We start from the raw sequence: 24,296 nt of genomic DNA on the forward strand, positions 1-24,296 counted from the left end.
ATTAAACACCTTTGCAACGTGTCTTTTTTTTTTTTTTTTTTTTTTTTTTTGCAATTATTAAACCCGAGACATTAATTATCTTAATTTAATATATGGCAGTGTTTTTTTTGTTTTGTTTTGTTTTGTTTTTCAATGGACGTATTCCCCGTCTGTACGTGCATTGCCTACGGTTCCTGTTTTAAAACTTGATAAAGTGGTTACCTTGATTTTAATAAAACGTTTCCATTATATTTAACTTAACATATTATGGCAAAGCTACTCTAATAAGTTAAAATCTGTTCATTTTGCAGTCGGTTGATTCAGGACTAATATAAATGTATGGAATAGTTCTAAAATCAGTATGAAATAATTTCTGACAAGGACTTCTATACTTCACGGCATTGCAGCCTCTATTAAAACATTGTGTTTGACATTATGACATGGTATTTGTTGTATTAGTTATTTACTGAATTAGCTAATTAGGCGGAGGCTGTTACAAATGTGCATTTACGTCACTCTCCAATGTACTTTATGTTCAAGGTGTGTGATTTCATGAACTAATTGTTAAAATATAAAATAAACATGTGGTTTGCATTGTTGATAAGTTTTATACTTAAAAGGTCAAACTGAATTAATGGGTAGTGATGAGAAACATTTTTGAAAGACTGACATGATCATAAATAACTCTTTTAAAGGTCCATATGCACTGCGTCTCTAAACGCAATAGACCCATCTGTCTTTAGTGGAGTATCAGTGTACAATAAATGAACAACTGGCTATGTCTGCTTAAAATATAGCCGAATAATATACATATTGTAATATAAAAACACGTTTATCATACTGATTACATTAGCAGCAGCTAAACGACTTACAAAGCCAAAAATATATTTTACATTTCATCAAATAAATGCTGTTCTTATATTTCCAAATAGCGCAAATGTTCTGTCGTTACCAATACATAAATAAAATTAAAAAAAAGTTCTTGGCAAAGACACTGTAGCCAAACTCTCTTCACATTGAACTCTGCTTACAACCCTCAGATTGATGTGTTTACTTTGAGCTCTTTTTTCTCCCCCCTGAAAATAGCAGATGGATTGTGAGTGGGTCCAACAGAGAACTAAACGTCCATTAGTGCTTTTCTTTCCCTAATTGAACGAGAGAGAGAAAAAAAAATCAATAACAGCAACTCGCGTAAATAGAAGCGCAGGAGTCCTAAGGACATTTATGTGGGCATATGTACAACAGGCTATGACAAATTATGTCAGTCTTTATATCAATTATTTGCACTTTGGGGACATTTTTATAATGTAAAATAAGAGAGCCAAGCTGCTCGAATACATTGCTCAATGTTTTTGGTCAAACCCCCTTTTCAACCCTTGTCAGTAGTGAGTACAGCATGTAGTAGATATGGTAATATTACTGCCGCCTTAGTCATACCGCGCAGTCTACACACCGTTACGGGTTTATCATCATCCGAATTGCACTTTTCATAATGCAGGCTTGTACAGACGTGTTCTTTCTTCAGGCGTGTTCTCGCCACTTATTAAATGACAGCGATTCAAATTGTTCGGTCAGAGTAGTTTGGCGGTTATACAATCTCGTGCAACCTTCCATTTCTTAAAATACATATTTATTTTGATCACATGCGGAAACAAAAGATAAAAATCTCCCCTCTCTTTTACTAAATATCCACAGCAAAAAAAAAAAAAACGCACGCATTCCATTGTTGCAAACTTGATTAATCTAACCGACAATGCAATGCACTGAATACTGTGGGGTAGGCTGAGATTGCAGCCGGCTGAATATTAAACTAGTTACATAGAAGTAGCGTGGCAGGAGGTGCAATTGTTGCAAATTGTCTGTTGTATCTTGATGTTTCAATTCAAAATGACATCATGTATCCCACTCCAGTTTAAAGATCAACGCCTCATGTATTTGCATGTCGTTAATAAATTACCCAGTCTAAATACAACGCCCGTTTGGAACGCTGCATGCACATACATCATATTGTTTTATAGCTTTGCATCACGCACTTGAGGATCACAAATGAGACCACTACCAAAGCAAACCTGTTCTGTAATATGACAACATCTCGGGTGATAAAATATGCACAGAAAAATTAAGCCCAGCCTCTCCGCGGACGTCACAAAACACACGCTGAGTTTTATTTTGATAGTCTGAACTTCTTGCGGCAGTACTTGGAGGCTAAGAATGAGGGATACCACCCTACTCGCTGAGAAACTGGATCAATAAGGGGGACTATGCAAGAGGGTGTGGTGTGGTGCATTGCTTTGAACCGAAGATGGGAAGCGACGGCGTACAACTCCAGCCTGTTAAAAATCATTCATTATAGTTGAAAGTTAAAAGTGTATTAAAATACAATCGCACTTTAAAATATGGATAAATCAGATGCATGCGATCCCTACAGCAGACCAGCCCGAAGGACACAGTGGATTGTCAGCACGTTGGCTTACCATTACGGTTTAGACCGCGGAGTGGAAAACGAAATTATAGTTCTGGCCACCGGTTTGGACCAGTACTTGCAAGAGATCTTTCATCATCTGGACTGTCTGGGTGAAGGCAAGGTCTCGGCTGAAGATTTTAAAATCCTCTGTGAGGTTTTGGGGCTGAATAATGATCTGGAGGAATGGGCTGGTGTTTTGGATGACATACCAGATGAGATTACATTCAGGCAATTTCACGCTAAACTCTGCGGCTATTTCAGTACCAAAGCCGGGTGCCAGTATGAAAACGGCAGGTTGCTGGTGGGCAAAGAGAGCGAGCACATCGAGACCCAGATCCGACTCAGAAGCCCTCTAAGGCGGAGGAAAAAATCGCTGTCCGTCGGGGAAAGCGGGCGAGGGAGCAGGGGGTCCTCCCCTGCCTCAGAGCGGCATGCATCGGATTGCAGGAAGCCGGGGTCTTGTAGTTGTACCCGGGAATGCTACGAGGAGATTGTAGCTCTGGAAGAGGCTGAAGACAGGATTGTAAAACTTGAAGATGAGAATGCAAGTCTAAGGGAGCTTGTAGAGGACATGCGAGCTGCTCTTCAGAGCAGTGATGCCCGATCCTTAGCCCTTGAGGTGAGAGCGGGAGCTTTGCACACAAGATACCAGGTTTGATAAAACAAAGTATCAAACCTGGTGGTATGGCGATTACTATTGACTATGTCTGGGACAATACTTTCGTTATGAAGCTACTAATTATTATTAATGTTACAGCATATGTTATTGAGAAGAGTAAAAAAAAAAAAGGATTCGACTGTAATCACTGTGCCAATCTTTGAGTAGTGTAAAAAAGTAATTTTTTTTTTTTTTTTTTGTTATTTGAGAAATGTTCAGGATGGGCTACACAATAAAACAATTACATTATATATATTTTGTCTTGACGCCCAATGAAGGTAAACTGTCGAAATGATTTTTAATAGAATTGTTTTGCTAATTTCAGTTTTGGTTGACATTCATAGCATTGTTTTAAACTGTAACACAGGTGGGGTTGTGGAAGAGTCACGCTAACCATGGCGCTGAAGAAGGCTGTTTCATAGCGAGCAGGAGGCGACTGAACCACAAAACAAGCACCCAGAGCAACATCCAGTGCCTGCAGAGTTTCCTGCAGGAGATCGAGCTGATCCGCAGCTCCAGGGATGGGCAGATCGAAGAGGCCATGAGGTTCAACCAGGAACTGGAGAAGGAGCTGAGGAGGTCGCAGGAGGCTCTGTTTATTTTAGAGGACTGCAACAGAAACCTCAAGAGGGAGCAGGCAGATATGAGGAAGAAAGTGGAAGATGCCAGACAGGCAGTGCACAGCAGCCTGGGAAAAGTCAAGGAACTGGAGGCCAAAGCCAACCACGTGCCACTGCTGCAGAGGCATGTTCATCAACTGGAGTCTGAACTCAACTATTACAGGTAAGAGGAATATGAATTGAACTGCTGGTGAGCCAGCATACACCTAACAGGCAACCTTAGCAATACTATACTGTACAAGTTCAGCACTATGTGGGGGCAACCACCACTGACCAGCATGTATATTGTTATCCTCTGCTTTTTGAGAAAATGTTTCAACTGTGCATTTGGCAAATGCTTTGCACATGTATTTATCACTTCTCTTTGAGCAGTCTTTCAGTATGATTTGCTATAGTTTGCTATGCTTTTACAATATGGCAGTAAATGTTTACATTTACATAAGAGCTGTCTAGGTGGAGTATTCATAAAAATAATAATGTGTGATTGATTTGCAAAAAAAAACTAAAAATGCAGCACAATGAATGTTACTTAACATATGTTGAAATGGACTGCTGACATATATATTACTCAGTATAATATATATATATATATATCTTACTCAGTTCTTCAATTGTGAAATGGGCCTTGCTGTCCAATATCTTTTATCACAGTGCTTTGTTTTTGTTACAAAGCACTAAATGGTTACACAGCAAATTGTTTGAAGACTAACTTCAAAGTACAGCATTTTAATAAGGCTGTGGTCAGTGGTGACGCACAAGTTCGCAGTCATCTGGCATTTCAAATGATGTTTGTTTAAGGCAGCGTATCTATAACAGTTTTTATTATGACAGAGTTATATCAGGGCATTGAGAAACCGTAGCAGTTCACTTATCATACAGAGAAGCCCAGTCTTTTGGTGTGGGATTAACCTGATTACATACTGTTTACAAGCAGCCCTCATATTTCTGTCCCCAGGAAAGCACTCACTGCCTAATTTTCCCAGCTAAATACAGCCAGATACACCACAGCTGGAAACCTAGAACCACACATGAAGTTCCTGTATCGACAAAGACAAACTACTTTAATTATTGCTCTGTGTATGTTCTGAAAACTATACGAGAAAAATGATTGTAATCATATATAATGAAGTAGAATGACATATCTTTAAAGCTCTTAAGTATAAACATAGAAAGTCCTGTGATGTTTTTTTAAGGTTCATATTAATTGAGTTGTTCATTTATTTCAAGAAGAGTCATGCTGGAAAAGATGCAGCGAGTTCTTCAGGAGAAGTTCCTTGAAAGTGATCATTAGTGGGTTCAGGTCATGCTGAATGAATTCGCTTCTCACTATAGGTACCTGAGTTTGCCAGTGGAGGAGAATAAGTTTTGTGAAGGCCATGGCAGCCAGCACGGATCTAAGCTGTAGCTCTGAGTGGCGGAAAAGAATAAAGCGTTTTGTTTCTGCTACTGTAACTGGGAGACTGGCGAGCTAGGACTTGTGGAGCTTTGTTTCATTTAAAAGGCATTGTTCTGACACTCCTACAGTAAATGGTAAGGATGGTATGTGAAGCAGATAGTCAAATAAACAACATGTGTATTCTGACACTGTGATTGATTTCTGCAGCTCATTTGAACAGGTATTAACTGCCGCTTAAGCCTTTGTGCACATGCCCATTCCTTTCCATGAAAGGAGCGCTTGCGGACTTTTTTCTGTTAAAAAACAAAATATGATGTTTTGCAGCTGAGCAATTGTTACCTACTGGGAGTCAGATATCAGTCTCTAAAAAAAAAAAAAAGCCCCATTTTAGAAATAATTATGCTTTACAGCCTGCGCTGATACATGGAATTCACATGCAGTGTTCAAATAAATAAGATTCCAAGAAGCGAAAGCAGGGTTATAAAATACCAGCAATTTAATAAACATGTATGTAAACACAACCCCTGCTGGGTTGTACGGCTTGTTGTGGCGGGCCTTGCTCTGGAAATTACGTATTTTCATAAATAAACAGCATTCCTCTGAACGAGTGCTGGGCTGCTCAACTGAAGGAGTTCTGCTCTGACTGTTTTCCATCTGGAAACAGAGGGTCACTAATAATCTAGTGGGGAAATTGCGATCAATTTTATTAGCGATTCAATGGGGCTTCACTGTTAATCTTAAGCAAAGCCCACGGGTATATTAAAACAAGAAACGTGCACAATTAAAGTCTGATTAGGTGTTTCAAATGACATGCTTTTTAAAAATATAAATCCACCTATAGAAGACTAAATCGACACAGAGGAATCTGTATTGCCTGGGAATATAACACAGACTTCCTTAGCTTTTGTAAGTCTGGTGATTTTGTAAGGCTGCTTCATATATTTTGAACTCACATTCAGTAAACACACAATAATTCCCACCTGTGCTGTATTCTTTACAACTCAAAACCCTTCTATTTTATATCCAAAGTTTGGGTCTCCGTCAGCGTGCTTATTTCAGAAACCTCCACCCCTCTTGATTTATGTGGAGGGAGCAAAGTGATGGCTATGCCACGTTGTGGGAGAACCCTCACGTCTTGACAAATGCACTCAACAGAAATTGGGATCACTGTTCATTAAGATCTCAGCACAACAAAGGGCAGCATTTCCTTCATCATGTTGCCTTTTTCTGGTAAAAGTTACAATTGAAGAAAGCGTTTCATTTGGAAGCTTAAGGAAGGCAACACCAAAGCTGTAAACACTTTTCAATAAAATATTATTTCCAATTAAATTTTAATTAAATGAATTATTATTACATACCAAAAAAAAAAAGTATTATTTTATAAAAAAAAAAAGTGAACTTATTGCAAAGATATCATCTTTTTATATTTTGTTCAATATGCCATGCTGGCAAGGAGATTGTGCTGTCATCAGCATGGTCTTATTGCTGATGCAGTGAAATCGGTTTTAAAATTCAGTTCCCCTATTAAATTTATTGCACAGTAGTGTTTATGCCAAGCAATCCATGTTTCCTGGACTTCAAGGATTTTTTCTTGCCTCCAGGTACTGTCGTCCTGCCATTAACATGATTTATAATAACTATATAAATAGTTCTAACATCTTATAAATTGTCTAGCTGTCTAATTCTTTTATTTCCTGCTGTGTACATAAGTGTTTAGCCTAGTCTGTTCAGCCCACGATGCAGGGCATGCTTCCATGACAACAATGTGTGATGGAAGATCTACAGCAACCATATGTATAAAGCTATTAAGTATTTTTTATATCTATCTCTCAGTATTTTTCTATCTATAGTAGCTATAAGTATTTCAGTTCTTGACGGCCCTGTGAAACAACAGAAAGAAAACAAAAAAGTGCAAAGGTTTGTGAGCTTCAAACAAGTATTAGTGAACTTCAGAAGAGTTCTCAAACAACAGTCATTTTTTATCAAGGTGATAATTACTGTATGGGACAGCCGTGAAGCTCAGTTAACACAGACAACTGTCTGCAGACCATAAGGTGACAGATTTGAGATACAAACGCTTTCTGGACTAAACTCCCAGTATTTAACAACTTTGTGTAAATAACGGCTAAAACAGCCCAGGTTAAACCAGAACAGAAAGAAACGAGAAAAAAGTGGAATCTGAAAGATGTGTTGCATCTTTAATGAGAAGGCTAGAAAAGACGAAAGTAAACTTCCAGACAGATTCCTCTCACCTTCCCAATTTGGAAATATCCAGCCGGCTCGCAGTATGTCACTGTCGAGTTATGGCATTTTGCACAGGATTTCCAAAAAGGCCATCTGTTACGGCTTAGGAAAACGTTAATGTGCATTGTCTGTAACTAAATAATCTGCTCTAATAATTTCAAGGCTACATTAGACACCAGTGATGGGAGAGTTATCTCTGTGAGAATACAACGAGAAGAGCAAAATGCCCTGAAAGAACGGTAAAAAGACTCTTGGAGGGAGTCCAGTAGACTTGCAGCTGTTTGGAGACAAATGATTGTAACCTTTTGATACCTCTGCATGTGCCAGGAAAGTATCATCTGAAAGCATGAGGTCATACCTTTCAAACAGACATATGATGAACTAAGAATTTAAAGCTCAACACGACTCCTGCTCACTTATCTAAAGGCTTTCAGGAAGTGCCTGTGGGTTCACCTGACCTGAGCAAGAGAGCCTAATCAGAAACTAGACCCACTGCCCCGCTGGTCAAGCTCAATAGATCCTCAACCACGGGTTTGTCTTGGTGTAATAGTGTAGCTGGCATGTTGGGCTATCACAGTGATCAAAATGTAATTTGCTGAATTTTTTTGAACCAAAGTGTTAATGCTATGTAACACAATTGACGAACATCTTAAAGACAAGTGTATTCTTTTTTAAAATCATAAGCATATAATGCACTTCATGGCTGGAGTTCTGTTTTCTTCGATGGAATGTCAAGTTGTTTAATTAAGCCTGCACAAAACATGTAATTTACTCAATTACAGAACTTACTCAGGAGGAAACCGTCAAATTACCAAGCTTCAAAAATAAGTATTTGTGCCTAAAACAAAGCATATATAAGATATGATGACAAGTTACTAGTTCCTAGTTAATGTTTAGTCTAGCAATAATGAGTTGTGTCTCAGTGATGAACGAGGATTAAAGCCACAAGCTGTACAAATTAGCTAAAGAGCCACATCCACAAAATATGTTCTGTTAGCCACAAAATGTAGATTTGTTTAATACATATAAATAAAAGCTGCTAAACTAGTATAAAAAACCAACTCAGCAGTTTCATTTGAGAATCAAAAGAGTACTTAAGTTGTTTGTTACATGTTTTTTGTAACATTCCGAGTGTGCTTTTCCTTTCTCAATAGAAATGGTGCACATTGCGTGATGAATCTTGACCAATATGTTAGCCATTGTTTTTTTGTTTTTTTATAAAGCACTATGTGTCTCTGGACAAAACCTGGTCATAAAAATAACCCCAGCATCACTTCACGGCAGGAAGGATGCTGTAAATTCAATTTCCATCTGATATGAGAAAACTGCTGATTTGACAGCCTTTATTAAAAAAAATAAAGGTCAAGGTTTTTGACCACGGTGCTCTGCCCAGCACAACCCTTTGGAACCTAACTTCCTCACTCTGGCATGTGCCAGTCCTCTTAGAAAATGAACATTCTTGCATGGAAAAGTATTCCACCAGCCGGCTTTTATGTTTATTGTTTGACAAGCCATATTTACAATCATTCAGGAATTGTCACAAAAAACTTACAAAATCACAAGTACAGAATGTCAAAGAGCACGTAGAGAATAAATCGTGTTGTCTTTACACCAGCAAGTTCTACACCTTATAACCTGATAACTTAAATATGCCAAGTGTACACAAAATATGGTGCCCCTATCCTTTATAAGAAATATAAAGGCACACAAACAAATATACATTTTTACAGTTTTGTTATTTTGCATTACTGCTGTGTACGAACATGTACAAAGAAAGATGCACTAGCTTTGTCCTGCTAATATCGAACTCCCTTTGTAATACAAAGGTGAATAATAATTGCTTTTGAGATGGCAGATTATTGAAGCTGCCCAAAAAAGACAAACTACAGTGTAAGCCCCCTCTTAACACTGCATCACTGGTTTTCTACTGAGAATGTTCTGAGTTGGTACACGGGAAGGATAAAAGGGAGAGGCTTCTTGTTCTTGGCTATCAGGGAGAGGGGGAGGTGGTGGGAAAAAGAAAGAACAGAAAAAGAGAGGCCAGCAAAGTGTCACCTTCTTTCATCCTTGTGGGCCTTTCTTGACCCAGGAAAAGTGAGGCTTTAAATCAAAGAGTCAGAGAGTGACTGATGAAAAAACATGGGTTACTCTTGGAAACAATGGAAGCCATTGCGAGAGGTAAAAAAAGAGAACTACCATCTGGATGAAGGAACAAACTGTTTGTTCGCTGGTTCTATTCCTCAAAAGCAGGCATTTTTAAGGGCCACATGAGAGACATGGGCTCCCCCCCCCACCCTGTTCCATGCTCTTTCATTCATTCTTTCCTTCTCTCAGAAAACAAAATTTTACAAAGCTTCTGGCCGCTCACTGCCAGAGACTTACATTCAGCAGTTCTGTGATTTTTGCAATGAAGAGCCAAGAGGCATGTGATACTTATAAAAGGGAAAGAGCTTTTACTAGAAATTACTAGAGCTCAAGCTTGCATGATGGGCCTGTGACTGCTGTCTTTAATTACATTCACATGCCTGCTAAAGTATCCTTGGTATGCTGCAAAATCATTAGCACCTTGAATTTGAAGGGAATTGGATCATAAGGGTCTGGCACTACACCTTTAAGAGTTTGGGGTTCAAACTGTCTGCAAAGATCAGAGTTTTAGTTTCTAACTGAAGAATGTTCACAATAGTTAGCATAACCAGAGGCCTCTGTTTTCCATTTCATGGCAGAATGGCCATGTCTAAATATCCCCTGTCTTGTAGGGACACACATCAGAACACTCTAAGGTGAATTTATAGGATCTTTATTGCGTCTATTAGAGATCAGTGGCATTGTGGGCCTCACCATCACCAGAGGAGGACTAAAAAAACCCCACTAAATCCAGTTTCATTTTCTTTACTTATAATAAATAATATTATAATATCTGGTTTTGGACATGTTTTAACATAATAAAACAACTGTTTTAATAGTGACTATAAACAAATGATACACTTTACTGATCTTACAACACAGTTGAATGCGTAAACATGTTGCCAAGTAAAAAGAACACAAAAACTATCCCCACCACCCATTACTAAGCATATTTTAGCTCCTGTCTTTAGTAATACCCCTTACGCTCAGAGGTGTGGCCTTCATCAACAACTGGTGAGGTGCATAGACACAAAAAAAAAAAAGATACATTCACGAAATACAGATTGACCGCACTCCTCTCTCAGACAAAGTCCAGAAATGTATTTAATCAAGTCAGCTTTGGAAAACAAAACAATGACAATTCGACCACTAGGTCTTCATCAGATTGAGTAAAATCATCACCGATGTCACTTAAATAGAATGACCCTTTACAAAAATAAGTTAAGATATGCTGCTACCAATTTATTAATACCTGCCACCTTTCCAAAATACTGTATTTACAATGTAGGGATCCTTGTTTATAACTGGGGACTGAGAGAGTTTCCCCAAACCACGGCTTTCTTTTTTTCGTGGCGCTGCTGTTCTTGTACTTGTTTCAAAACTTCTTGGTAGACTTCCCTCTCCCTACCACACTGTCCAACTCGCATAAATTCTGGCTCAGCAGATCTCGACCTCTTATGTAAAATTTCATAAACTTGGACAGCCCTGTAAAGTTCAAACCCTCCCTCCCCTCCTTCTAATAATAAAATGTCCTAATAAGGTTGAGGCAGGTGCCTAAATGTCCTTTTTACACCCATGCTGGATGTTTGTGCCATGCAAATATTTACATGCATGCAAACCACGTGCCTCCTTTGAAAATGTTTATAGGGTCTTGATTAAAACCGTGACGCTATAAAGTTCGGGTGACACTGATTTATAATTGTCTGCGTTTATTTAGAGCACAGTTTCATTACCCAAAAGACAAAAATATCTAACACAGAATTAAAGACCTAGTACAGCACATATGCTTATCTACTTGGTAGCGGCTTTATTCTCAGGCAAAGGGACAGCCAAAGGCCTGTCCCTGGTTAACCCAGCTCTGAACACTACCTGCTGCTAAGGTGGTCTTAAGACACTCAGGTGTCCAGTATGTGACACAAGCTATCATTTCTAATCTCTTGGCCAAGCAATATACAATTAGTTCCTGATTATAAAAATAAATATACATTGTACAAGTAGTACTGTCTTGCCAGAAACATTTACAGTGACAAAGCTATAGATTTTGTGTATGCTTATGTGGACTTGATGGGTAATATCAAGACAGCTGTAATTTACATCTAGGAATATAAATGTACGCTTTAATTTTTATGTAGAATCCGAAAAGAACTAAAGAGCATTGTTTGCTGTTCAGTCTAATTACAAGAACATCAATTCCAGTAACATGGAACAAGTCACTGTCGATTGTCACTTAACACTGTCCCTTGTTTGTGTTTCTCTTTAAGATGCAGGTGCAACAGACAATTGGAAGCGGGGGCTCTCTCTTTACACAGCTTGAAGAGGAATTGTAAGCCACAAAATGATTATCATTGCAGGGGGAGGGCAGGTGCTGTTTAGTAAGCAGTGGCATCATTGGTATTAAATCAGGGCTTTATCCACTATCAACTGGCAGGCACGCTTTAGGAGAAAGTGGCGCGTCCCTGTTGTTCATTTTCTAAACATGGTATCTGGACTGCAAGGAAAGAATAAACGAAATTGCTTTCCAGAAATGGAAAGCTGTTTAGGGCCTGTATAACAGTGTCTATTAATCAGCTTTTGTTCTAATTCGCATGGCTGTCAGATCCCCTTTTGTATTAAGAACTCTCATAGCCGCTCAATGGGGGCTGTGCAGATTGAGAGTAGCCCCCAGGCTACAAATGTGGTTCCGCTCTAGAATACCGCACCATGTGCTGCACCAGACCTCTGTGATAAACAGAGGAAATGGCCTTGCGTCCTCACACTCCAACCACAAACAGCCTGAACAGCCATCGCTTAAAAGCAACCGCTCCCTGTTGTATAAATGTGGCAGTGTACTATGTAGCCTATTATAAATAGCTTCAAACTTAATGGATTTGTATTGTTTATAGACTTTAATGAAGTGTCCTTATCGTCAGGTAAATTATACATTTAGTACTTTAAAAAGTTATGGATATTGAAATGTTTTGCATTGATCTGACAAATATCCCTTTTGCTTCTTTTTTTACCTGCGCTTGTTCTCTTAAGTCACTGTTCTTATGGTTACTTTTGTGTTGCAGAGCAGCAATGCATTTGTGCAGAGAAAAAAACAGGACAATATACTTTACCTGTACCGGTAGTGTAGTAAATGAGTACAAACAACAGCAGACTTAATTGTGTTATATAGCATCATTATAATTTACTGGACATTGATTCCACTATATAGTGAAGGAAATGTACTGTATACGATTATCATTATTACAGTTGAAATATAAAAACACTAAAACACGCACAACAAATGAGCAGAGTATAATTACAAAGAGATTATAACAAAGAGATTATTGATGGATTAGGGGTTTTGGAATTGTTTGGGCCCATGGCACCAAACTGGCAAAAAACTATGGATTCTCTGGCTGGTCTCATTGCTTATCCACAGACTTTTTAGTTGTTGTAAACTCTTTGCCAAATGAACCACCGTTACAAAATGTGTCTTAGTTCTTTCAAATCTAAACAAAGGTTAAACAGCACAAAGGAAAAGAATGATTTCTAAAAAGGAGATTCAGATACTGCTTGTGAACTCTCCACCTACACACATGAACAGCAGACAGGGACTGCATGTGACAGTCCTGAGCACAGCCCACAGCCCGATATACCTTGAGTAATGTATTTTGGGAATCATGCCCACACTTCTTGTCTTTTCAGTGATACTATACAGCTTGACAGGGACACCAGGATGTTTGTGTCATCTTTCCATCATGCTTTTCTAATAGTTAACCTATCAACTGTTAACATGGTCAGCTATGGTTTCCCATGATTATTCATTGCCAGACCATGCTTGGTTCAACTCCAACACATTTTCATTGCAGACCATGGAGTTTCAGGACATGTTTATACATCACAACTGTGAGTCCTGGAAATCAAGAGTACCACCACTGTATGTCTGGGTATTTTCACTCCTTTCCCAATTAATTCACTGCTTAATTGACGTGACAATGTCCCGCGCGTAAACAAAAAGCTTTGTTTTGAGAATGTCAGTGGTACAGCGGACAGTTTTGTGTGGATAAACAGAGTGTTTCAGTCTCTTTTTTTTAAATTTATTGTTGGATTTCTTCCTAGCATGTGATACAATTTTAAGGATCTAATCCCCCTCCACCTCTTTCACCTACAGACTCGTTCTTGAAAGCAGAGGTGCTGAGATGTGTCTGAGGGTTATCAGTTTAGGAATGTGTCCCCTTGATCTGTGTGTGTTACCCATGGAGTAAGGTAACACATGAAAGACATTCCCTGTCCTGACTGGGAAATGGGATCCAATAACAAAAGCAGTTTTACCAAACCTATGCTTGACAGCTACATGATTCATGTGTGTTCGGACATTCTCAGTGACTGATAACTTATTACATGTTGCTTAGAGACCGCCTACGCTTGAAATTATTGGATACATCATTTTAAAGGGTGGCTATTTTACTTGGATTTCTAATTTAGGCTCTGTATAAAATAAAACAAAAAGATGTTATTTTCTATTAGCGTTTCTATATCTGTATGAGTTCATTTACAAGCCACTAATATGAAACTCATTGTTTTTGAGCATTCTGAGCATTGCCATTAGGACTTATGTTGGCAGCCTAGCAAATTCCATAGCAGACACACCCATGAATAAATCAGATTATATCACTCTAATGTGGTTAGATACAGTGATGTGGATGTTATATTAAATTAAAAATAATGTATAAGATGTGATGAGGCAATTGTATACCGTATTTTCTAAACCAGCTCCTTCTACATTTCAGTGTCACATACCTGTAGTAAAAACATGAAGATAAAAGAAAGAGTGTCTAATTCAAAGCTACTATTTTTGGAATAGAATATAGCAGCCTTCATTCAGCCTAAATAACTGGATATAAATGTGTGAGGTTTACTGTCGAGTTGCCCTGTTTATTGATCTCACCAGACAGACAGCCAGGATGGAAATGCCTGCAAGTGCAGTGACTGAAGCAGAAATGTAATGGGTTCCAATGTAATTTAACATCTGTTTCTGCTTTCAGACAGGCATCAAGTCTCCAGAAAAAAAAGAGGATGAAATTGGCTACAAAAAAGTTGTTTTTCACCGTACCAAGACATTTTGGATAGCATGCAGACAGGCGATCAATGATGGGATGCAGGATATGCGAGTTAAATGTCTGTATGGTACAGTAATCAGCCTCTGACATTTTAAAATATCACTTCAGCCTTTGCAAAGTAAAGGAGACTGGAGAAATTCAGTTGAGTGAGGAAATAATGGAACAGACTCATGAAATATCTATCTTAATAACTGCAAATAACAGCACAGTGAATCCCTGGAAAAAATCAATACTGCAGTAGAAATCTAAGAATCCCTTAAGAAGAGAAAAAGGTCAAACTTTTTTTTTTTTCTGCAGAAGGCTTACATCTCGTGTGGGTCCTATGCTTATTGTGTCCCCCAGTCGAAATTGCTGTGAAACTCAGCAAACGTGTCCTTTATCAGAAATAGTTCTCAGAATCTACTTATGCATGACTTTCTTGTGATTGATGACACTAATGAAGGTTATATCTTGGGGACAGTCTGTCTGAGTTTAACAAAACTTTGTATGTACATTTGGACAATTGCAGATACTATCCAGGTAGATCACACCACAGACGAAGCATGCAAGATCACTACTTTTTATCACTTCTTTCTTTTATAATTTTCAGGGTATGTTGGTGCTACTTTCACATATTTTGTGTGTAAGTTAGTGTGGGAGCACCCCTATGCTGATAGCCATGATGTTCTTCAGTTTGAAGTTCCTTGTTCTTCCTGGAGAAGACCTAGTAGCTCACCTTTAGTGTGTTCAAGGTGGTGATCATCTGTTCTCTGCATCCTCCTGTCCAGTGAATCGCATCCCACAGCTGCTTGACAGAGTTTAGGTCAAGGGCCAGCCCAATCCACCTCTGTGATTGGATGCTGGAGCATGGCTTGAGGCACTGCACACATCCAGCTACAAAGATAAGGGTGTTATGGTCTGTCAAAAGGCACTGCATTTCTAATACTTAAATTGAGCCCTAACTGCTTGTGTGATTTCCTAACCTCTTTTAATAATAATAGCCAGAAAAGAGCTTCCTTAGTTTGATCCCCTGAATGTACCCCATAGACAGACAACCACAAACCATCAGCTTGGTTGGAAAAACGGCATCTGACCTGCCTCTGTCATTTATTAGGATAACATTAAGTGGAGGAAATGGCTATGACACTGGAAAGAGTTACAGCACTGGTATCAGGGACTTAAAAAAAACCCAAGGAACTAGAAAAGAGAAAGACCCCCTGATGAAGATAGCTAACTGATCGCAGATGGGGGATTGACTTTCCGTTTTGGCCGATTTTCTGTGGAAAAATAGCTTGTGCACATGTGCACTCGTTCTCAAACTGCCATAAAGTTTTTTTTCAAAATATCACCATCCCTTTAACTATATAATGATTCTTCTGGTGGGATGATTAACTGACCCCATTATTAACATCACGAAAAGCAATAAAAACATTTAAAAAAACACAGTGGAAAGAAGTCAGCAAAAGATCTGGGCAATTCATGCAAGGACATTGCTGTTAAGTTGCTGTTTAGATCATTAAAATAGAGTCTTATGAAGAGTAATCTGAACTAAATCATTCATGATATCTATTACTATGGAAAATATTACAGCAATATAGACTGGACTGTGAGTATTGAACATGTGAATAGAAGGTAGACTGTCATCTTGCATAATTTTAAAGTCAGTTGCCCAATATGGTGATCTTTTTATTCAATGAGTGAGGGGCTTTAAGGAGAATAGACGAATGCTGTTTTAATGGACTGCCCAATATAACTATTCTATTACTAATGGTTGTTTTTAAGGACATGTAAACAGCTCAGATGTGGCTTTTTAAAAGATTACTTTTTTGAACTCCCATTGAACCTGACTCGGAAGGTTCTCAACATTTCTCTCTGATTTTTTTTTTTTTTTTTTTTTTTGTCTCACTCGTAAGAGCTGTTCCTCATGATGCATCAGCAGTAGCCAGAAGTGAATTGCAATTCTAAGCATTTCTATTAGGCGTATACCTTTGAATAAACCACTTAGACAAACATTCAAGCAAATTCCAATGTTTCACTAAAATATAAAGTTCCAACTTTTTTTAAACTATTAGTTATAAAGTTTTATTTTCCCTCCATTACCATAAACTTTATTCCGTGTACTTTACAGCAGCCTCACTGTCAATGAGTGGGGCATCAATTAAAGTCCATTTAGTCATGGGCAGTACTTTTGGGACCCATCACTTGACGAACCCTGTGACCTCATTTTTTTGCAGCCCGAGCAGTTCATTTTCCAGCAGCACAAAAGCTTAAGATGAATGTGAGGTGCTTGAGTGTCTCTATGGAAACGTTGCCTGAGTGTCTGTTTGTGTGCCATTCACATCCTCCCAGACATTTTCTAAAAGACTTTCACAAGGCTTTATTATTGAGCTTTTATATTTTAACTAAATCTCAGGAAAAAAAACAAACAATGTGCTTGCACGCTTTAAAAAAACAGCGTGAAATAGTCAAGATGCATGAAAGGGTTTTTTTGCACTATATATTTTTTAAAACATTTAATCTGTCTGGCCTCAGAAAGTATTCAATGTCTATGTTTTTGTTAAAACTTTATTACAGACTTTTATAAAACGATTACCGGTTCTTGTTTATTTTTGTTACCCTAAAATGGCACACATTGATTGTTAAAACGTGCCTCAGCAGAACAACATTAGTTTGCACTTATTTAGAGAGTCTCGAGTTTGTACCTCTGGCAAGCCACTGAAATAAGTGGAATCAGATGTCATGGTATTCGGTTATATTTTGGCTAGAATGTGTGCATCTGACAAACAAAATGAGCTTAATGTCAATTAATAGTTTTTCCAGTAGTGATTCCATCTTTGAACATCACGACTGTTATGATTGGCTCTCTTACTTAAAACCACACAGCTAACCTACCAAAACTGATCACAGAGAGTAGCCACATGGCCACGTCAGAGAGAACTGGTCCTGAATACCTGTACCTTTCAATTCAACAGATCTACCTGCTACCACGTAACACATTCAGAATTAATAGCCTGCAAAAGAGTTACAGCAAATCACTGTCAAATGTTTTGGCAGAACATTTATGTTCTGCAACTCAGAATAAGACTCGTTGTAAGCAAGGTAAAATAAAATATTTACTTTTTAAAACTCTTCATATGCAGGTCAGAGGTTATCCAGCTTCAGCTCCCTCCATGCAACCGCTTGGAGCAGAAGAGTGGTGCTGCCACCCTGCAGGATAGGAGGTCCCCCACTGGCCGTGCAGAGATATCACCTGACAACAGTAAGGATATTTGATATTTTACTCTCAGTTACAACATTGCACAGCTATATGTACTAAAATCAGTTTAGAAGTGAAGATAAGTAAAAACAGAGTTGAAGGTAAGGTGCTTTTATCCATAAAATGCTACAATTCTGGACATCTCTCCTCAGTACTAGGGATTAGAAACATAGTCGTCATTTCCTTGCTATTTCACTGACTGAACCTAACACTTCTACACACCAAGAAAAAAAAAAACTAAATATTGAGCTGTGCCGTACAGGCAGGGTTGGGATCAAGTCTTGTTTTTCAATTCCAATTCTATTTCCAGTTCCTTTTTAAAATCAAACCCCAATTCCTTTCAAAGGAAAGGGAATTGACATTTTAGAAACATCATTGGAAGCCAATTTAAATTGACTAAGAGAGACTTCAGTTTTTGATCAGTGATGTGCTGGAATCGATTCAAAGGGAACGGGAATTGGAAACCGATTTTTAAAAGGAACTGGGCCTGGAATTGGTATTTAAAAACAGGAATTGAGCCTGACCCTGCGTACAGGTTAGTGAAGCACAAATGAAGAAAAACAGGCTTGGATATCAATAAAGAAATGCAAGTGCAGATTTCCATTGGATTGCTCTTGACAAGTCATAGCTCGGTGTCTAATGAACGCTGGGTGGTGTTGTGTGTCCAGTGGAAGAGCAGCTGTTCCGCTCTGTGGAGGGCCAGGCTGCCTCAGACGAGGAGGAGGAGAAGTGGATGGGGGAGCAGCAATCCCAGGTGGACGAGGTCAAGAGGATCCTCACCAGGCTGTCCTGCTGCAGGGATGGGTACGTCTTCACCACTGGCTCGGGTTCCACTTCAGTGCTCCAGGGCTGCTCTGTATAGCCCAGGGCTTCCCAATATGTCTCTGTTAATGGGTTTGCTCGCCTGCAAGGATAATCTATAGTTTTTGTTAGAAGTCAAAATGCAACTAAATTTACTTTACAGTATAACTATAATTAGACAAAAAGCCTTATTAGGCTTACAGTAAAACTTGGAACCGCTCTATTTGCTCAGCATGTGTTTGTGATCAGTACATTTTTTGTCATATTGTTTTATCAGCTACTGGTTCAATGAAATGACATGTAAAGACTGATTAACCGGAAGGGGCTTGAATTAAGCGTAAACCAACTAGTGAAAATGACCCCTAGCAAGGAAGCAGACACTGAGTTTGAGAAGGATTAATATCTGCTAGCTACATTACCTTCCTGGAAAAAAAGTAGAACCACTTCACAGTTTATTGAACCTCTGCTTTCTGGGTCAAAGTAGCTCCATGTTTAGAGAGAAACAGCTGTCCCGGTTGAGGAGCTCCAGTGAGAACGAAAATCATATCTCCCCACCGTCCCAATGAACCCGTCCTGTGTTCAGGATTTATTTCAAGAAACCTCTCAAGCATTTTGTATCTACTCAAACTACAGGACCAGATAAGCAAGTCACACAAGGCATTCACTCTTTTATGGAACATGAATGTGAATGCATGCCGTGGTGACTGCAATGGTCATTGTCCACACAATCCCTGTGCTGTTTGTTTGAATCCTTACTATCTCTCTCTACCATGTCCTGGGTTCAAGTCAACTGAATTGGCACTGACCCCCTTTGCCTTGTTAATAATAATAATAATAATAATAAGTTACATTCCCAATGTGACTCTTCACCGCAGAGAAATCATTTGCGAGTGTGCTTAAGAGACTAACTTGACACTTAAAAGATCTGTGCCTTGTTTCTCAGATGCGATGATAAAACCATGAAGAGGCTGTTGTCACATTTCGGTGGTGCTAAGAATGAAGAGAGCAGGAGCGCAGTCGTGGAGCTCTTGGACAAAGTTACAAAGTTGACAAAGCAACTTGAGCTGAAAGAGAGCGAGGCCAAGAAAATGGAGATGGACATGGACCAGGTAAACATTGCTAGTGAATTTTATGCAGAAAAAAAAACATGTTTCAGTAATGCAAACGGCTTTACCCCCAACACGTGAAAGCCTGCTGTCTGACGAGCTTAGTAATCAAAATTTAAAACTTCTGCTGCCTCTATTAAGTGATATGTTATGGAATAGAGGAGTACTATTAAAAGGCGTCTGAAATCAGAGCCCCATAGAAATAGGATATATCACAAGTGTGCTCTCCCAGTAAAATAGACAAACAAACAACTAACAGCAAAGTTATCCAATCCCGTTAAAGAGGCAAGTGTTTCTTAGTTCATTAATTTACCCAACTAGCAAGCAGTAGTCTTTGCTCATTAGAGAGTCAATGTCTTCATTGAAAAAGACATCTAATTGAAAGGTGTACATGTGGATAAGGAGGACAGGGCAGATTTCTATACAGGTTTTATCAGACACTTGTTACCCTAATCTTGCCTGTTAATCGCTGTGTTTGTATCAGAGGTTGAAAGCAGTATCCTATCTTACTTCCTGCCAGGGGTCAACTAGAATAGGCTGCCCACCCAGCATCTGTGCCTGGAGACAAGAGCAGCTCCTCCATAGCCCACCCACAACTCTAAGTTTCAGCCCATATAGACTGCTCAGATTGGTATGGTTCGGAGCATGCAATAACGCATACTTTAACTGCCTGAATGTCCAACGCTTGGGTGTATACAACTATTGAATTCAAAGTGTGGGAACTCCTTTTTGAGTTTAATCTGTGCAAAGGTCATGAAGGTGAAAGCTTAGTTCAGTGTTGTGAACTCGTCCACATCAATTACCATAGTATTCACAGCTATTTTAGAATTACTGATTTGGTCTGCAATTCCTCTGCTCAGACTTTTTTTGCCCGGGATATAACTACAGCTACACTCTCCTCCAAACTCCATATCCCTTCTACTGAGCTTTTTGTTCAAAAAAGCTGCTTTTATCTCTGTAGCCATATCCACCAAAAACAGATTTCAGGCCACGCACTGCAAGTCCTTCTTTCTACTGCACCACCACAAACATACCATGGATCTGTAATCGTGTTAAAGAATGACATAACTGCATGACTTTATGTTTCCCCTGGGGTTCACCCTCCCATCCCCCCATATGATAAAAGGATGATAAAAACAGTAAGGGGGGTAAGCAGCAATGCCTATGCCATCAATTCAGATGGATTGACAGCCGTGTAGACAGTGGTAAACAAGCCTGAGGTTTAGTGAGATGTTCAAAGGGATTGAGTACAAACTCTTTCAGGGAGACTAGCTGCTTTTGCTGTCCTCAGATATTAAAAGCACAAAAACAGCATTTGAATTTCTCTACATACGCACCAACACCAAGAGAATGTTGCAAAGTTCAACACTCCTTTACAAGTGACAGAAACCTCTGATGCCATGATTTTTGACACTTTCTACAGAGTAACAAGAAGGATCCAACCATTGCAATGATAATGCAGCATACTTGCAGGTCTTAATTTAGCTAAGCAGCAGTTACAATACTACTGTTGCATTGCCACCCAATGCATCACCATTGGTTAACAGGGTTCATTTGGTTTTTTTTTATAACTCTGAGCTTGCAGCAATGCTGAGAACTGGTTTACCCAATCCCTTGTGCGAGTCGCTCCGCTCTTGTATCCTTGCTGTAAGGCAGGCTGCTAATCACATTTCCTCCCTTGCTCTGCAGGTGAAGGATTCTTTGTTGCTGGAGCTGCAGCAGAAGGCCGAGGAGACAGAGCTGCTTCAGATGGAGCTGCAGATGCTGGAGACGGAGAGAGTGCGTCTGTCACTGGTGGAGGAGAAGCTCATGGATGTGCTTCAGCTCCTGCAACAGCTTAGGGACCTGGTCAGTAGTGGGCACTTTCTCCTGTAAACACACCTTGGGGATAGTGCAGAAAACAAAGTACTCATCATGCTCCTGTTACTTAAAGAATGCATGGGTTATGCATCAGAATTATTCCTGCAGCATATGGCTTGTGTGGTCTGCCAAGGAATCTTATTTTAGCTTTGTGGTGCCCATTTAAGGGACAGCAGTAGTTGGTTATTGTGTACCATGCCAACTGACCAGCAGCATCACAGATGTGACAGTTGTGTTTTCATGGGACACTACAACATTTATTTGTTTTAGGGTACTTAAAAGAAACCATAATACTATGTACATTGTTTTCAGAATGTTTCGCGGAGGTCTTTGGGGAAGATATTGTTGAGCACTTTGGAATCTTGCAGTGACCCACAGCATGGTAAGGAATGTCGGTCTCCAATTACAAACTTTTCTACAATGTTAGTTGTGATTGTGGGGTTTCTAAAATCATACTCCCTGTGAACACAAAAAATAACTGAAGTGTGTTTTGGGGTTTTGCTTGTAGGAAAGGCTCACATTTTGGAGGTTCTCAATGCCCTGTACCATGAACTAGCAGCTTGTGAGCTGTTAACCAACACTCCTTTGGAAAGGACTCCTAGTCACCAGTCCTTGTCAAATCCACTTCTCATCTCATGTTGACATGGAGCACCACCTGCTGGTCTGCAAGCATATTCTCTGCAAGCACTTTGAAGACCATGAAACCAAGAAACACTGACCCCATTGGTGCCCGAGTTCAGAATTGTATTTTATACCAGTACTTCTCAATAAAAGTCAGCCTGTTGATAACACGACGACAGGACAGAGGGCCTCGCTATCTTGTCTGCTCAAAGTTTGTGTTAAATTACTTTTTGGTACACACTTTGCAACCTGAAACTAATGCAGGTGTGATTTTGTGTCTATTCAGAAATACTTCAATGCATGCAACACAAGAGTGCTGCATTAGCCATTTGGAAAACAATTGTAAATAATATTGTATGCACCTTATTTAATGCCCTGTTAGCGGAGAAGAGCATGTGGGCTCATGTATGTTTTTCTATTTTCTGCTTTTCATTAGGGTGTAATTATTACCTTTGTGACAAGCGGGATTGCTCATTTAATATTAAAAACCAGCAGTCTCAGTAGAAAAAACTAGGAATTACTTACAGCTTATAGGGCAGTGTAAAATCCAACCCTTTTTACCATCCGTATTTAGAAGTAGTAATACTTCAATATCTTTGCTGTCTCTGTGAAACCCTAAAATAGATCCGCTTGTGTAGCACTAAACTGTTATTAGTATTAAAATGTAATGTAATCTCTGAATATGCTGTCACAGGAAATCTATAAAAGATCACCTTTATTAAATATGTGATATTACCTGCATAGATTATTTTAAGAGTAGCAAGCTACCAAACAGTAACCCTTTTTAAACTTCAGTTGATATTTCTTTCAGCTGCAAATTTATTTAGGCAACTTTTACATAATTATATATTTAATTACATATAATTGGTTCATCGTATAATAATTAAAAGATGCAAATTCAATGGCTGAACATAGGTTAATTTTTTTAAGTTTTAATTCTTCGGTCCATGTCAATTAAACAGCATGGAATTAAAATGAAATCTTTATGAAAAACAGAAATAAATCAGATCCAATCTGATTCTAGATCCAATTATATATTCCATATTTTCTCCATTTAGAAAATCTGTACATTACATTACGATAAATACTGTGTTACACACAAATAAGCTGTGCTGATTCATATAGCCTTATTCTTTTCAGACATAATGCACTTGTTTACCTATCTGGAGAAGTGAATGCAGTTTTAGAACTGCTCAAATGTCTACTAGTTGGGGCTTTTAAATAAAGAATTGCATATTAACTGCAAGAAGCTTAAAGCTTTTGCATTAGCATGTAGGTAGTTCTTTAATAAAGTATATAACTGTTTAAGTTGACTCTGTGTTTGTTTTTAATTACAAAAAAATATATAATATGACTTTGTACAGCACAACAAACATTACAGGTATTATATGGCTTCTTGATATCCCCCAATATCAATCCTAGACAACAGTTGGATTGCAAAGAACAGCAGTGGCTTTTTTCTGTATTTTAAAAGAACCATTGCAGTCCATGCAAGTCATATTCATGGAGGGTAACATTACAAGTGATTAAAAGACTGCTCTCCCATGATAAGATAAACTTGTGTATAAATATAGCATGTTTTTAATATAGTGACTCCAGTATGGGATGTATTTATCAGATGCAACAGAAAAAAAATGTATTGTACCATCTTTAGCCAAAAAAGAAGTGGTGCAGGGATTAGATTTCAAATACACTAGGATCTAGTTTAAAAGAAGTGGTGCAGGGATTAGATTTCAAATACACTAGGATCTAGTTTAAAAGAAGTGGTGCAGGGATTAGATTTCAAATACACTAGGATCTAGTTTAAAAGAAGTGGTGCAGGATTAGATTTCAAATACACTAGGATCTAGTTTAAAAGAAGTGGTGCAGGATTAGATTTCAAATACACTAGGGTCTAGTTTAAAAGAAGTGGTGCAGGATTAGATTTCAAATACACTAGGGTCTAGTTTAATCACCTCAATGTGGAGTAACTACTCCCAACCTACTTGCTTTCTTGAGTCTTACGTTAAAGGTAGTAAAGGTAAACAACACAACCCAACCAGCACCGACACTAACCCAGACTGAACACTGCCAAATGTCAATGTGTCAAATGAAGATACCA

The 24,296-nt window shown here is 38.7% G+C and overlaps 1 protein-coding gene across 1 annotated transcript; it reads left to right on the plus strand.

The window, feature by feature from the left end:
* The first annotated feature begins 1,956 nt into the window (after nucleotides 1-1,956).
* Nucleotides 1,957-22,854, plus strand: efcc1 (EF-hand and coiled-coil domain containing 1). Its single transcript, XM_041225550.1, has 8 exons — nucleotides 1,957-3,062; nucleotides 3,469-3,884; nucleotides 17,692-17,810; nucleotides 18,476-18,611; nucleotides 19,552-19,717; nucleotides 21,404-21,562; nucleotides 21,887-21,956; nucleotides 22,083-22,854. Exons 1-8 carry the CDS (start codon nucleotides 2,376-2,378, stop codon nucleotides 22,214-22,216), a joined length of 1,887 nt encoding a protein of 628 aa, XP_041081484.1. The 5' UTR covers nucleotides 1,957-2,375; the 3' UTR covers nucleotides 22,217-22,854.
* The last annotated feature ends 1,442 nt before the right edge of the window (nucleotides 22,855-24,296 follow it).

This window comes from Polyodon spathula, chromosome 23, assembly GCF_017654505.1.
Source record: "Polyodon spathula isolate WHYD16114869_AA chromosome 23, ASM1765450v1, whole genome shotgun sequence".
Taxonomy (NCBI): Eukaryota; Metazoa; Chordata; class Actinopteri; order Acipenseriformes; family Polyodontidae; genus Polyodon; species Polyodon spathula.

What these genes read in the sequence shown, in the direction of transcription:
- efcc1 (XM_041225550.1), top strand. Translation starts at nt 2,376, where the DNA reads ATGGATAAATCAGATGCATGCGATCCCTACAGCAGACCAGCCCGAAGG. An exon ending in TCTGAACTCAACTATTACAG is followed by an intron (nt 3,885 to 17,691) that starts GTAAGAGGAATA and finishes CTTCATATGCAG; the next exon opens with GTCAGAGGTTATCCAGCTTC. An exon ending in TGCAACAGCTTAGGGACCTG is followed by an intron (nt 21,563 to 21,886) that starts GTCAGTAGTGGG and finishes CATTGTTTTCAG; the next exon opens with AATGTTTCGCGGAGGTCTTT.